General features: G+C 46.5%; 1 protein-coding gene across 8 annotated transcripts in view; it reads left to right on the top strand.

Annotated features, from left to right (window-relative positions):
- The window catches only part of ATXN7L1 (ataxin 7 like 1), a 236001-nt gene that overhangs the window by 58627 nt on the left and 162493 nt on the right, over positions 1-14881 (top strand). For all 8 annotated transcript variants that reach the window (XM_053926378.1, XM_045193663.2, XM_024558634.3 and 5 more), the window contains one exon: positions 11077-11181. In XM_053926378.1, the coding sequence (XP_053782353.1) occupies positions 11077-11181 (105 nt within the window). The remainder of the gene's footprint in view (positions 1-11076; positions 11182-14881) is intronic.

Raw genomic sequence — 14881 nt, 5'->3', positions numbered from 1 at the left:
TGCTGGCTTTAAGCACCAGCCCACCCGAGTGGTTACCAGGTGTGTGCAACTGCTTTGAGAGGCCTGGATGTGATGAGATGCTCGAGCACTTCTTTTTGTTCTCTTAGAACAAAGGTACATTTCTGTTTTTCATGGGCATTGGTGCAATGACAGGTCCACCGGGAGTGGCTCTGTCCTCCCTGTAAGCAGCCCATTCCTCAGAGAATGCCTGGGACATCTGTCAACCACTTCCCGCAGTCTGGCTGTCCCACTGGCTCGAGTGCTTTGGACACTGATTCCCAGGGATGTTAAGCAGTTCTTGCCACTGCCCTCTGGCTCTGCCAAATGGACACATCTTGTAGCAGAGCCACATGCCCGTTTACCTCTGAGCTGTGGCAGCATCGTTTGTGTGATCGTTGTGATCTCTAAGGGCACTTTCAGGGGCTCCACTGCCTTAACAAACACCCTCTGGGGAAAAAACTGTCGCAGTCTCTGTCAGTTACAGGTAAACCACAGCCAGAGCCAGCTCTGCTTTGTGCTACAAGCCACTGGCAATGCCACAGGATCCAGGGATCTCTTGCCTTAGACCCTCTGAATAGGAATCAGCTCACTACTGCTGTGGGACCCATCGAGACTAACCAGGCATTGGGACCTCCTGTTGTTCTGGCCACAGTCTGACAGATTCTGAGCATGTACCTCTTCCTCATCCCTGAATCTGCAGGCAAAGCGTTGATGGAGCCCCACAGCAGAGCAGGGTATGGCATGTCTGAAATGATGGGGGCGCTCTTGCGGTGGGCATTTTCTGTGGTCTCCTGCATGTTCTGGATGGCGTTAGTGGCAGTGACTGGCTAGCTGAGGTCTGCAATGAGGCTGTGTTACGAAGACCTCTGCTTGTGCCTTTTATAACATCACATTTCCTATGCTCATGATGTACCTCTGGAGGACTTCTTCATGGACTCGAATTATTTCAGTGTGGCCTGGCAACCTGTTATCTAAGAAATCTCAGCGGTAGATGCTGCCTGGCCCCCTCAGTCCTTTTCTAAATTCATATCTCTAAACAGTGCCGGAAGGCCAAAGGGGAAGTGCTTCTCTCGTTGTCCTGGGCACTGTGAAAGCCTTCAATACACATGGTTTGACTCCCACAGACAGCTGGCTACCCAAGCCCTACCCCATGCCTTTGCCTGGGGCTCTGCGTCTTGTTTTCATCCATATAAAATGAAAGCTTTTTGGCCTGTGAATTTTAAGAAGCAAGATGGTGGACATCAAGTGCTTCAGTAAGCCTCAGAGCCACTGTTTTTTAAGTCTAAAGTCTATTTCAGAGAGAAGGCTGAATTCAGCTGCCTGCAAGAACTTTGATTCAGACGTCTGCTTAGCTCCTACTGCGTGAACAGAACTGTGCTGGCGTGGGGAAGGCGAAGCTGTGCAAGAAGCTTGGTCCTTGCTCTCGTGTCGCTTATAATCAACCCGTGAACACCAACTGATATTTGTTGCTGTTGTCTAGGTTTCTTTTTTTTTCTTCTCTTCTTTTTAAATTTGCATTTAATTTTGTAAAGCCATATCACCGTTGTCACCAAAAAGTGTAGCAGTTGGTATAGCAATAAAACAGGTTAGGACTGAGTTAAATTCATCTCAGAATGACAGTGCTCAAAAATGTAGCACTTCCTCTGATAGGCAGAGAGATGAGGGAGGGAGATAAAAAGATAAAGAGATGTTAGATGATAGGTAGGTAGGTAGATGAATGATAGATGAGCTAGAGACGGGTAAATACAATAGATATATATGATCGATAGATGGTATAGATAGATGATATAGAGGAAAGAGAAATATAGTAAACATATAGGATAGATCAAGAGGGATGTTTGATGGCTGGAGATCAGAGAGATAGATGAAATAGATGTGATTGATAGATGATAGATGAGATAAAGAGATATGATAGAATATATCAAAATAGATGATTGATGGTGATGATAGAGATAGATGATAGATGAAATATAATTGATATAGGTAGGTGATAGGTGAGGTGGATATGATTGATAGATGAGATAGATAATAGGTGAGATAGGGATAGATATAGTGATTAGATAGATAAGGATGAGAGGGAGATAATAGATAGCTGAGGTGATAGATATGATAGGATATATAGGATAGGTAGATCAAAACAGATGATCGATAGAGATGATAGAGATAGATGATAGATAAGATAGATATCATAGATAGCTATAAATAGGATGGAGATGATAGATGAGATAGAAGTGCTAGAGGAGATACGGTAGATAAGACGGCGATAGATAATGATAGATGAAATATAGGTAGATGGCCGTCACTAACTCCTCTTAAGAATGAGCCACTCAGACTTTGTGCTGTTTGTAACATGGATGTGGTATCCTCCCCTTCCTCCCCTCTTGCTCATTCTTCTCCTGACACCCTCCCTGTTGGACCAGTCGTCATAACTGAAGAGCCAGAAAGGAACTAAGGGATCAGTTAGCCCATCCTCCAGACTGAGTCAGATTGGCACAGCAGGAAAGGGGGCTGTCCTACATGAAAAGACACCAGAGGTCCCACTGATTCCCCTTGACCCACTTCAGCTGTTCTCAGTATCATTGCCTGTTCAGTCTGAAAATTCTCTTTGATCATAACGTTTCTTGCAGAGAAAAGCATCATATGTGGGTCATCACCTCCTCTTCCCCAAACCCACTTCCCTATTCCCTGAAATATGGTGCCTGCCTCCACCTCACAAAGATCTCTCTGAGTGGGGCTGGAAAAAGGAAAGCATCACAGATGGACCCAAGAGATGACCCAGGATGGCAGGTCACCCCGGAATCAATTGGAAGCTGGCCTCGCACAGATAGTGAGGCTCATAGTAGGAAAAGCCTGTTCCAAAGAAACAAAGCAAGGCCTACTGAAGAAGCGTTGAGAAAAAGTGCACATGGAGGCCTAGTGATATTGTGAAAACAAATATTATCTAAACTGTAGTCCTCAAGTTCAAGGTAATGTGAGCATAAACATTTAACTGAACATTTAAACACTTAAGTGACCCCAGTGGGAGACCCTGAGAGGCAAGGGAGTCTGTGATGACTCTGGTGACTCAGAGTGCTTTCTACTTACCTACCTCTCAAGTGCCACTAGGCAGGAAGCCTGAGGAAGGGACTAGAATTTCCCCCACTAGGTTGATGTCTTTCTTCTCTCTAACTGAGTCATAGTGAACTGCACAAGTCCTTGGTTGAAAATGCTGTCCCTATTCTCGTCCTTTACACAGAAATTTCCCCTGGTGGCCTAGGGCACTGGGGCCAGTGTGGTGAGCAGGTAATGGACTGTCCTGTACATGCAGCTGATCTCTAAGCCCAAACAACCGTTGCCGTAAAAATAACTTCACCAGGATACCTTATCAAGGCTCAGAAACCTGCCAAAGTGGTTACTTCTTTCTCATGTGTCCTGAGGGCCAGAGGTGGGGGTGTTAGGCCAGAAGCCACCAGCTGACCTGGCTGGAGTGATGGATAAGGATGTGTATGACTGGAGAGGGAGGAACCTGGCTGTCCTGCAGCTGCTTGAGAGAGAGAATCAGGTATAAGTTTACCTCCCCAGGAACAGTTTTAGGGATAAATTGTTGGCATTGTTGCCTAAGCCAGGCATAGCAAAGGGGAGCCCTTTGCAAAATGATTCTCTTGGCTGCCAGGGATATCAACGCACAGCCAGCCAGTCAGATCCTCCGCCAGGCTGGACTCAGACAGCTGAGTGTGCCCTGGGCTGAGCACAGGACACAGCTAAACCGGAGAGGGAGGGCGAAGTCTAGATCTTCCAGGCTCTGCAGTACTCACTGTCCTGATGTTCAAAACACCCTGCAGCCTCAGGGTGAGGAAGTAGGAAATGGGACCGGAAGGAACACCCAGACAACACCTCTAAGCCCACCCCACACACTGACTCTGAGAGGCCATCACGGGGCATGGGGCGTGGAGTGGCTGCGTGTGCCAAAGGAGGAAGGAGACAGCCTTCATGAGCTTAGCATGGTGAGAGCAAGGATTAACCACTTCTTCACTAAGGTGGCCCATCTGGAGCGTGCCTCCTTCTCAGATTCACTTAGACCTTTTCTCAGAGAATGAACAAATAGACAAAATTATTGACCGTATAATCTTAGATAATAACATGGATGTTAGGGCATTTTTTTATCATTTATATCTCCCCCTGTGAGAGAAGAGAAAATTAAGGAGCCTCAAAAGTAAATCAATTTGAGAACTTCATTTATTAGGCAGCTACCATGTGCCAGACTGGCTGGCTGTGAAGATATGAAGTCATGATTCCTGTGCCTCCTGTCTTCAGGAAGAGCCCAGTCTAGTGAGAGAGGTGTAAACCAATGACCCTACTAGAGCATTAGAAAAGCTATGGTCATGTGTGTGTGGAGGGAGTTGGGGTGGGGAGAGGCGGGGAGTTCTGCCTCTCCTCTGGGCCAGTCAAAGAAGGCTTCCGAGAGGAGTGGAAAAGACAGGAAGAAAGCCATACATCATAATCCATTGTATTTTTTCCATCCTTACTGTGTACCATCCTCTTTACAAAAGTCATTTAATTCCCAATGAGGAAACACAAGCCTAGAGAGGATTGATTATTACACCAAACGGCAATGTTAGGATTTCAACTCGTGGCTGCCTGACTCCAGGGCCCAGCTGTCAGGCCGGGCTTTTTACAAGGCCCACATCTCGTAGTTTTTGCTGTAAACTCTGGGCTACAGCCACCTCCTGGGATCATCTGTCTTCCCTCCTTGGGCTGCAGGATGAGAGTTCTTTTAGGCCTAGTGGAGACCAGAGGAAAGGTTGATGAGAGGGGCTGACCTGTGGCACGGGCCTGAGAATACCCCTCACCCCCCTGCCTCAGTAGACTGTGAAGGCAGTCTGTAAAGGCCCTTCTGAGGAAGGAGGGATGTGCTGTCTCGTGTGGCCATGTGGGTTGGTTGGGATTTGTGGGTTGGCTGGGTTGGGGATCAGGAGGGATTGGTTCATGCAGCATAATGGGGAGCTTCCACGTGCCACCAGGCCCAGCTCCTGGCTCCATACTTGCAAGGGGGTGACTTGCAGCCCAGCCAGAGCAAGAGGAAGCAGGGGCCCTTTTTAGTCCCAGGTTTGTATGAAAAGAAAGAGACTCAGCGCTGCCGTCCATGCGCACGCGCTTGCTGGCCCTCATTGGTGCTGGAGCGCTCATGCGCTGCTTGCTTTTCCAGTCCTCATGTTTCGGTTTCTGTTTTTGAACCCCTCACAGTCAGGCCCTGGGTGTTCAGAGGTCTGGAAAATAGAAAGTGGCCGCCTTTTCTTTTTTTTTTTTTTTTTTCATTTTCCTAGAGGGGAGTTGAACATTCTGTCAGGTGTAATGTCACTGCTTTGAAGACCCCAGGTTGTTTTGTTCTAGGAATTGAAGAAGATTTGGGGTTAGGGAACAAGTAGAATCACCCTGTCAGAGCAAAGAAGAAACGTTTTTTTATATCCCCTCAAGCTTTCCATTTGACATAAATGAATAAAATGCATCTGAAAACTCCACTAGCAGAGAGAAAAGACAAATTAATAAAAACTGCATAATGAGCATATTAAGATTAATGAGGGAAGGGAAGACAAGACCAGCCTTTTCCAGTGTGAGAGGCGCTCCTTTGGATGTGACACATTTTTGTAGGTGTCGTTCTGTGTCCAGATTCGAATCTGCTTGGAGGCAGTTATGTGTGTCCTTGAAACACTGTGACTGTTCTTCCCAGTAATTTCCCACGCCTGAGTTTATGTAAGTAGAAGCCCACAAATCAAAACCGCTGCCAGTGGCCAGCTCATCTTTTTGATAGTTTTCCAAGGAAGTCCAGTAACACCCAGCTCTCTGGCTGTCGTCGCAGGGCTGTCACGTCCTTAGCGTCTACCACGGTCTGTGCCAGTTACCCTTCCACGGGCAGAGGCTTACATTTCAAGCAGGACTCACATTTGCCTTCCTGGAAAGGTTCTGGAGTGTTAAATTACATAAATACAATCTCAATTTTTTTTTATTTCTATATTTTGTAGAGTCAGTTAAAAAGGGAAGCATAATTTTAAAATTAAATGAAATTGTTGCTATAATAGGGTATTACTACCTTGACGTTTTCATAATTCCTATAGCAACTGAGGTGGTTTCACAACTTTGGAAAAGACTTTTATGGAAAGCAAGCCATTTTCCAGGGCTTTACTTTTTTTTTCCCGAAGTTGTATGTTTTGCTTCCTTTCCCCACAGCAGGCACAGGTATCACCGGTTGCCGATAAGCTGTTCCCCTGCCGTCCCAGCAGGTCCGCGGCTGGCAGCTTCTCTGCAGCCTGTGCTTTACTGGGCATTCCCACTTGCAAAAGGAAGGAATCAATCCTCATTCACTCTTTCTTAAGTTTTTCATCTTTTGAGCTCTCACCAGTCGTGGCTTCATAATGTCAGTCTCAAGCTTTGGAAGGCGTCCAGGGGCAAATTCAAAAGTGCACAGCATCTCGTTTGATCCTAAACCCACAAAACCAGCTGTCTTCCCATCTTAGAATCAAGTCCTGTACAAATAGTGAATTGAGGATGCTGCCTTTTCCTTCAGCCACTTTCAAAAAGTGAATCCTGGATATAAATTAAAGTTTATACATACACACGGCTTTGTCCAAAGTGTACCCCTCAGAAAGCTGTTTATCTTGACTAAAATGCTACTTCCATTCTGTCCATTTCATTTTCAGTACTGACTTACAAAAGTGTTAACCAGCTACACAGGAGATCAGAGTTATTTTACTTTCGTAGAAACTATTCTGTTGTCCTAAGCGTTGTCTCTCCTTCCACTGCAGCTGAGCTCTGTCCCCTCTGTCCCTCCCCTGCCTTCTGGGAGAGGAGAGAGGAAGGGGTGTGGGGGAGTGTTTGGGGAAGCTGTGGGAGCCGGTGAAGGCCTGCGGGAACCTCAGATGCTGTCCGGAAGCAGGCCGAGGCTGCCAGGCTGTTGATAACTTGAGGGAGCGTTGGCTTCAGAGTCAGTGTCCTGGAATCTCATCCTACTTTACAAATTGCTGCTGTGGATCTCAAGCAAATTACTTTACTTTTGTTTTCTTGCCTAGAAAGTAGAGATGATGGTAACTTTGTAGGTTAATCATGAGGATTAACTAAGGTAACGTTATCACATAACGAAGTCTAGATGGATGGATGTTCCTATGTCAACAGCGGTTATCCCTAGGTGGTGTCCTTACAGGTGGTTTCACTTTCCCTCTTTTTGCCATCTTTATTCAGTAGTGCACTGGTAGATGTTTAACAAACAGCTCTCTAAAAGAAAAGACCTGCTTTGTATTGTTTGCCCATTTCCATGGTGTAAATACTCCCAGATGGCTGATTCGAGCCACCACCATGATTATCACTGAACAAGTTGGGAAGAGACATGCACAGTTGGCTCTCCCAAACGGGTGCAAGCCCACCTCAACAAACCACTGTTTTTATTTTTCACTGTGCACTGCATGTTTTATTTGGGTGGTAAACTGAGAGAGAGAGAATTAATTAATAGACTACCTAGCATTGTGCTGGGCGTACTAGTTTTCAACTCTTCCTATCTTTTCTCCTCATCCCAAGCAAACGGCACACTGACCACGATCGTCTAGCCACCTGAAGCGGTGGTCTTCTGCCCTCCATGCTCCCCATCTGCCTGGCTGTCAGAACCAGGCATCCTATAGAGGAGGTTCTAAGGTCGCTCCACTGAGGAATAATCAAGTAGGCAAGCAAGTTCCCTCGCTTTCCATGGAAGACATGCTCTGAGCAGACATGGGCAAAGTTGAATCTACCCTAGAGGAAATCAAGAAAAGTCCCAGTGGAGTGAAGGGCCTGGAGAGGAACACATCCCTAGGTGGCCAGTCTCTGGCTGGCCTAACCTTTACCCTCAACTCCTGGTGTAAGAGGTGTATGAGGCCACGGGGATGGAGGCTCTGCAGATTTCTGAAGGAATACAGAAACAGTGGGATGTCAAGTGGACTCCTGAGAGTCCTCCAAGGTCATCTGGCATGTATAATAAAGGTGCAGACACCCCCCCACACCCTGCAGTGTCTGGTCCCAGCCTCCAGCCCATGGCACAGCTTCTGGCACAGAGTAGGCGCTCAAGAAACTATTGTTAATGCTTTTTTTTTTAATTAATGAATTTCTTTTATTCCTTTAGAGCTTGATCTATTGCAGAAAGGGTATAAGGCAGCTCAATAAATGTTTGTTGAATAAATAAGTGTCTTAGCCCTCACCAGTTCCTGGTTTCACATGTCCCTGGATATAAAATGTGACTAAATCTAAAGGAGATGCAAGGTGTTAATAAAGGTTGCCAGGCATTTTATATTATTTCTTCCCTGCCTTTTCTGTATTTTCAAATGTATCTTTAAAGAACATGGATCACTTTTGTTATTTTAAAAAATGTATGTTATAAAAATAACCTGTAAATAAAAAGTAAAACAGGAGGGTAACAACAGTTAAGAAGTGAGAGGCATCCTCTCCATGCTGTGAGGTTGTGAACCAAGGGCCCCCGACACTCTGGGTGGGCCGAGCAGGGGCCTCGTCACGCTTCAGGACTCTTGTCACAGCTCATTCTCTCTCAGCGTCTGTTTCCCCAGCCCTCCCCACCCATCAGGCACTGACTAATAACTCTCCCCTCCAGGAAGAAGTCTTAGTCAGAAGTGGAAATAGAGACGAGTCCTAGAGGGGGAAATAACAGGCCTTGCCCAGGGCCACAGACCAATTAGAAATTCAGTGCACCCGAGTGCCCAGCCCTGCCCCATCATACACTGTGGGGGCGAGCCACATCCTCGTGTGCATGAAACCCAAGGAGGACCCTGCAGTGGGAGCTGGTCTCACCCTTCTAGTAACACGTCTCCTCCAGAGTGGTGGTGGTCTCAGCTCCTTGCGTATGACAAATGTCAATCCCACTTCCCTCTGAGAATCATGGCTGGCTGCGCTGCGTAGAGAACACAGAGCCATGCACGTCTCCGTTACAGCATTTGCTTGGGTATAAATGAGCCATCCCCATTATTATGAGGAACTCGGCTCTTCCCTGTGGCCTAGCACTGCAACTGAGGGAGCCATTGTGTTTGGTGGTTTTTGTTAAAGACACCAGTTGTGTCTAGAAAAGGAGGGCTCGGGGAGTTCAGGAGAAAGTTGTTCAGGGGGGTTGTGTCAGAAAGCATTTTCATGCATACACTGTCTTAATTCCTCTTCCAGCTTTGTCCATGGTTATGAGCACCTTGCTCTCAGAGCTGAAATGTCTCTACAGCCACTGGGCTAAGAAGTGATAGGCTCAGCTGCCTCCAGGGCTCTGCCTCCACCCGGTGGTACACAAGGAGATGTGACCACCTGTTTCTTCAGAACTGCGCTCTCTCTCTCTCTTTTTTAGCCCAAGCCTGTGGGCTAATTCTCTCTCTCTCTCTTTTTTTTTTACTTTTGTTCACATGCCATACCATTCATAAGTGTATTATTCAGTGGTTTATAGTATATTCACAATATTGTGTAACCAACACTTCTATCAATCTTAGAACATTTTATCACCCCAAAAAGAAACCCTTCGCCTTTTAGCAGTCACTCTTTAATTCCCCCAGGCTTCCCAGGCCCCCCAGGCTCCCCAATCTCCCCAGCCCAAGGCAAACAATACCTAAAGGTCACCAGTTCAGTTCCCAGTCAGGGCACATGCCTAGGTTGCAGGCCAGGTCCCTAGTTGGAGGCAAGTGAGAGGCAACCGACCGATATGTCTCGGTGTTTCTCATCCCTCTTATTCTCCCTCCCTTCCCTGCTCTTTAAAAATAAGAAAATAAAATCTAAACCCTCAACAACAAAATTTTTTTTTTAAAGATTCACCCGTGTTGTAGCAGGTATTAGTACTTCATTCTTTTCACAGCTGAATAGTATTTCATTTTCTGGTGATGCCAGATTTTATTTACACTTTTACCAGTTGATGAATCTTTGGGTTGTTTTCACTTTCTTGGCTATTATGAATAATGCTGCTATGAATGTGCATGTACGAGTTTTTGTACGGACATACGCATTCATGTCTCTCAGGCTGCATAACTAATCTTAACAATATATGTCTGGTCGTATCATTTCTTTGTTTAAAAACCTTCACTAGGTTCCCATTGTTCTTCAAACCAGGTTCAAAAATCCTTACCTTGGTCTACAAGGCTTGTGTCTTTTGGAGTCTCCCCTCATTCTTCTGTCCAGCCAAGAGGTTCCTCTGACATAGACTTCCTTCTGTGGCAGGCCTGGGGCTTTCCTCTTCCTCCCCTGGCCCTTTGTTTATCTAACCCCTACTGATCCTGATGTCTCAACTGACATAGCTGCCCCTCTGTGGAGTCTGTGTGGCCCCTCAGATGAGGTGCACATGCTGTTGTGGGGCCCTACACATCTCCTTAGCATGCACCACAATTCCAACCAAATGACGACTTGTGTGATTATCTATTTAATATTCTCTTCTCACTGTAAGCACCGAGAGCAGGGCCCTCATTCTTGTTCACCACTTATCCCCAGCACCTAGTATGGTACCCGGCACACTTAGACACTTAGTAAATATTGGTCAGGTGAATAATGCATAACGGTGGCAGCAATCAAGTCTCTTGTTTTGAGGCTTCCTTTCGCCTCAAGATCTCCCTCACATGAGGGGGAAACACAGGCAACTACTGAGGCCAGGATGACTCCTCTTTCTCTCCCCAGACTGCCTCACCCGCTCACTCACTTGAGAGACCTCTGCTTAAGTCAGAATGGGTTTGGGGGAGGCCCCTGTTAAAAATAACTTGTGCCTCGTTGGCTAACACACGATCTCTCAGGACAGGCTAATTCCCCATAGCATGCAACTCAGAGCAGCCCCAGCACCACCAACTAAACCAGCAGCAGCAGCAACAACAGCAGCAGCAGCAGCAGCCATCCATTTCCAAGAGTGAAATGAGGAGGTATTCTCCGAGGCAATTGCTTCTCTGAGAGTTGGGGAGCTGCATTATGACTAACCACGTTCCCTTTAGTGAAGATTATTGCCTTTCTGCATGTCTCATTTGAAAAACTGTCCTTAAGGAAACTCCAAGAGGAAACTATACACCTTCTGAGACTTAATTGCTTTTTCAAAAACACCTGTTTTCATTTCCCCCACAGATATGCATTTATTTGGCCATTATCCAGCACATGACGACTTCTATCTCGTAGTGTGCAGTGCCTGTAATCAGGTCGTCAAGCCACAGGTTTTCCAGTCGCACTGCGGTAAGTGGACTCCTGCAGCCGCTCGCGGAGCATCGCCGCCCCTTTGGCTCCCAGACAAGGTCTGGCCCTGTGTCTGTCTTAGCCCAAGCCTGTGGGCTAACTCTTCCTGGGGCTCTGCCTCTGCTCTCAGGGCAACTATCTTAGGATCTGTAGTCCTTCTGCTGAAATGCTCAGTCCTATCAGAACAAATAAGACCTGCAACTTGTATAGGCAGATGGGACTAGATGGAAACCATTCGCCCAGCCTTTCAGTGGCCTCTGCAGGTGACAAAGGGGAGGGAAGAGCTATGGTTTAAGGAGTCACTCCTGCAGCCTGACATTTTGTTTCCGTGAATGAGAGAGCCAGACAGAGTCTCCAGGATCTATACAAACAAGGGATGAAAGTCAAGGGTAGGCCCCTGTGGGGGCCATTGGGGTGCTGCCCTGAGGAAATGTCTCGTATGTAAAGCCTCAAGTTCAGCCTCTCCATTTCCAAGAATCCTTGCTAAAAAAAATTCAGATGTGTTTGGGAATTTGCTTTCCCTGTGCACTTTTATGTCCTTGGTGTAATAAATTTCCTTAGCTGGCCAACAGCAAACGCTGGAGTCCCCCTCAATGTAGGTGCCATGAACACACCACAGATAAAGCCCACATTGGCCGCTCCCCTCAGGAACAAATAAATAGCTATTTACCTGAGATAGGAAGTTACTTAACCTCTCTGGGTAGAAGTTTTCCTATCTTAAAAAGAGGCATTGGACCCGATGATTTCCAAAGCTGCAATATGCTGAGTTCCAGAACAGTATGTCCCAATCTTTTTATTTAAGCCACACTCCCTTTTGGTGAACATAAAATCTAAGTGCCCTCCTTTAGTGTTAAATTTCAAAGCACACTAAATATTGTACCTTAAAATAAATCAAAGCAATTATAACGTTGAGTACGCTTTTGCAAACTACATGCTGTCCCTTTCTCACACTCAGGATTTCTCATTTCCCCACCCCTTCAGCTATCAGTATTCTATAACAATAGGTATAAAATAAAGGGCATTGAGCTTATGTAAGCTGTCCAGTAAATGTATTTGGGACTATAGAATGCAGTTGACCCTTGAACAACACAGGTTTGAACTGTGCAGGTCTACTTACAAGTGAGTTCTTTCAATAACTATACAGTCAGTCCTCCATATCCATGGGTTTCGAATCCATGGGTTCAACCAACCGCAGACTGAAAACAGTACATATTTTCAGTCAGTGGTTGGGAATCCACAGGTGCAAAGGGCCAACTGTATGCGCTGTTGAACACCATTTTATGTAAGGGATGTGAGGATCTGAGGATTTGGGTATCTGTGGGGAGTCCTGGAACTAACCCCCATGGATTCCAGGGGATGACAGTAGTTTTTGTATATCCTAATATCATTTATGAATACATGGCCCTGTGGTTGACATACATACACACATATCTGTGTATATACTATAGGTATGTTTTGTGTTTATAATATGCAGAAAGAAAATCTAAGCTTTAGGGGCACTTTCCAACCCATTCCGAACTGCACAGGCAGAGAGAAGGCCCTAAAAGTGTTCTACAAAGAGCTCTGTTTAGAGGCCGAGTCTCCCGACCCTCCTGCAGCCAGCTTAGTGACCTTGGGCTACTTGCTTAACGTCTCAAGGCTTTGGTTTTCTCTTCTCTTTCATAAGGAGTGACTTTTGTGAGTGCTTCTAGTGCTAACATTGTGTCTGACAGAGTGAACATGAGAGGAACAAGTCGTGTGCTTGGCACAAGCTGACCTTCTTGCTCAGTGCTGTGTAGCAAATGACCTTCCCTTCTGCCAGGAAGAGAGAAAAGATCAAACCTCTCAAGAGGGACACTGTCAGAGACTCAGTGGTGGTGCTACCAGCTAAGGTGATAGGTGGGATCAAGAGCAGAGCAGGGAAGAGAAGATCCCGGAAGAGAAGATCCCACACAGCTACTTGGTTGTTGAATGACCCTGGAAGCTCTGTGGCCACTTGCTTTTGTGTGTCTATGAAAATACAGAGGCCAGATCACCCTGAATGGAATCATCATGCATTCATTCACAGGGATGTGCTGCTGTTCTGGGCACTGGGATATAGCAGCGAACAAGGCAGATAAAAATCCTGAAAGCCATTAAAATCTTCCCTGGAAACTTAATTCAGTGACAGAGTCTTTGATAGAAGAAACCTGAAAGGGACCCAGGACCCCACCGTGCCCTGCAGAATTCTGCCCAAGGCAAGGCCCCATCTAGCCAGTGAAGGAGGCCTCTAGGCACAGCGGTGTCCAGCCCATGGCCCAGGGTGGCTATGAATTCAGCACAACACAAAATCGTAAATTTACTTAAAACCTTCTTTTTGCTCATCAGCTTTTGTTAGTGTTTGTGTATTTAATGTGTGGCCCAAGACAGCTCTTCTTCCAGCGTGGCCCAGAAACACCAAAAGGTTGGACACCCCTGCCTAGGGCTTGGCTTGGTTGATACCTGTGCCTTCCTCTATCCTAGGCCTTTTGGGACAAGAGCTAAGTTGAGCTTAGGGGGAGAACCAAGTGTTTTATGGCATCTGCTTTGAGCAGTGGCAGTAAATTAGTTTGGGAGTCTGGGTTTCTGACCTTATCATCCAAAGCCCAGTCTCCACTGAGTTTCTTGCTGAACCAGCTGACAAGCAGCAATGAGGACACCTTGTGGTTCAGGTGTGTGTGCCATTGATTCGCGGCCCATGTTTACCAAGGCCAGGAGAATGCAAGGCGGAGCTCAGAGCCATAGCAGCGCTTTGGGGGCAGTGAGGATGTCTTAGTTACCCTAAGAATTCCTCCTGTAGTTTCATGGCAGTTCTTTCTTTGCTGTTTTAGTCTTGCTAGTTTCAACAAGCAAATAAGAATGTCATTGTTCTAAGTGCCAGACACTGTGCTAAATGCTCTCCATATCTCTGAGCACATACGCTTCTCAACAGCCCTAAGAGGTAAGACCAATATGATCCCATTTTGAACTGGAGGAAGCTAAGGCTTAGGAATGCCTTGCCCCAGGTCTCAAAGCTTGGCAGGTGCAGAGCCCGATTTTGAACACTAGCAGCACTCTCTCCAGAGTCAGGGCAGTGCATGCTTCACCCACTTGCTAGTCATTGTCCCTCACTGCCTGTCTGCAGAGACCACATGCTGTCCCTGCCCTGCCCGACCTCCGAGGCCTGACACATTCACCTGTAGCACTTCATACATAATACAGGGCTTCAAACTCATTTTTATTAGCTGCAGAGCTCTTGTTAAATAGAATCTCATGTGGAACCCCAATCTATAATATATGTACAAAGCAGACCCATTGGGGTTGAACTTGGCATGGGTGCTTGAGCCACTGCTGACCTGACTTACTCCTGACCTGCCTGGCTGCCTCCTGCCCTCCCAACCTCAAGGCCTGCCAGGCCCTCATAGAATAGCATTTGAGGTTTGTTGTAGTGGAGAGAACATGGGCTTTAGAGCAGATAAAGCAATTCACATGACTCCTCATTAACCTGTGTAGGCAGGTCGCCTCCTGTCTCTCCATCTTGTCTACAAAATGAGTCCTCTGCTTGCCTCATGGGGCAAAATGACAGATGTAAGGCACCTTCTTACAAATACACCCAGAGCATGGACTCATTTCCTCTCCTCTTCTCCCCATGGTGTCTTTGCCCCTTAGAACTCGGTTCTCCTGTGCCACTTCCCACCCCCTGCCACACACTTCAGTTACCTGT

The sequence above is a fragment of the Desmodus rotundus genome, chromosome 6, assembly GCF_022682495.2.
Source record: "Desmodus rotundus isolate HL8 chromosome 6, HLdesRot8A.1, whole genome shotgun sequence".
Lineage (NCBI taxonomy): Eukaryota > Metazoa > Chordata > Mammalia > Chiroptera > Phyllostomidae > Desmodus > Desmodus rotundus.
The sequence above is the reverse complement of the archived record's forward strand: the minus strand, read 5'-3'. Positions and strand labels throughout refer to the sequence as shown.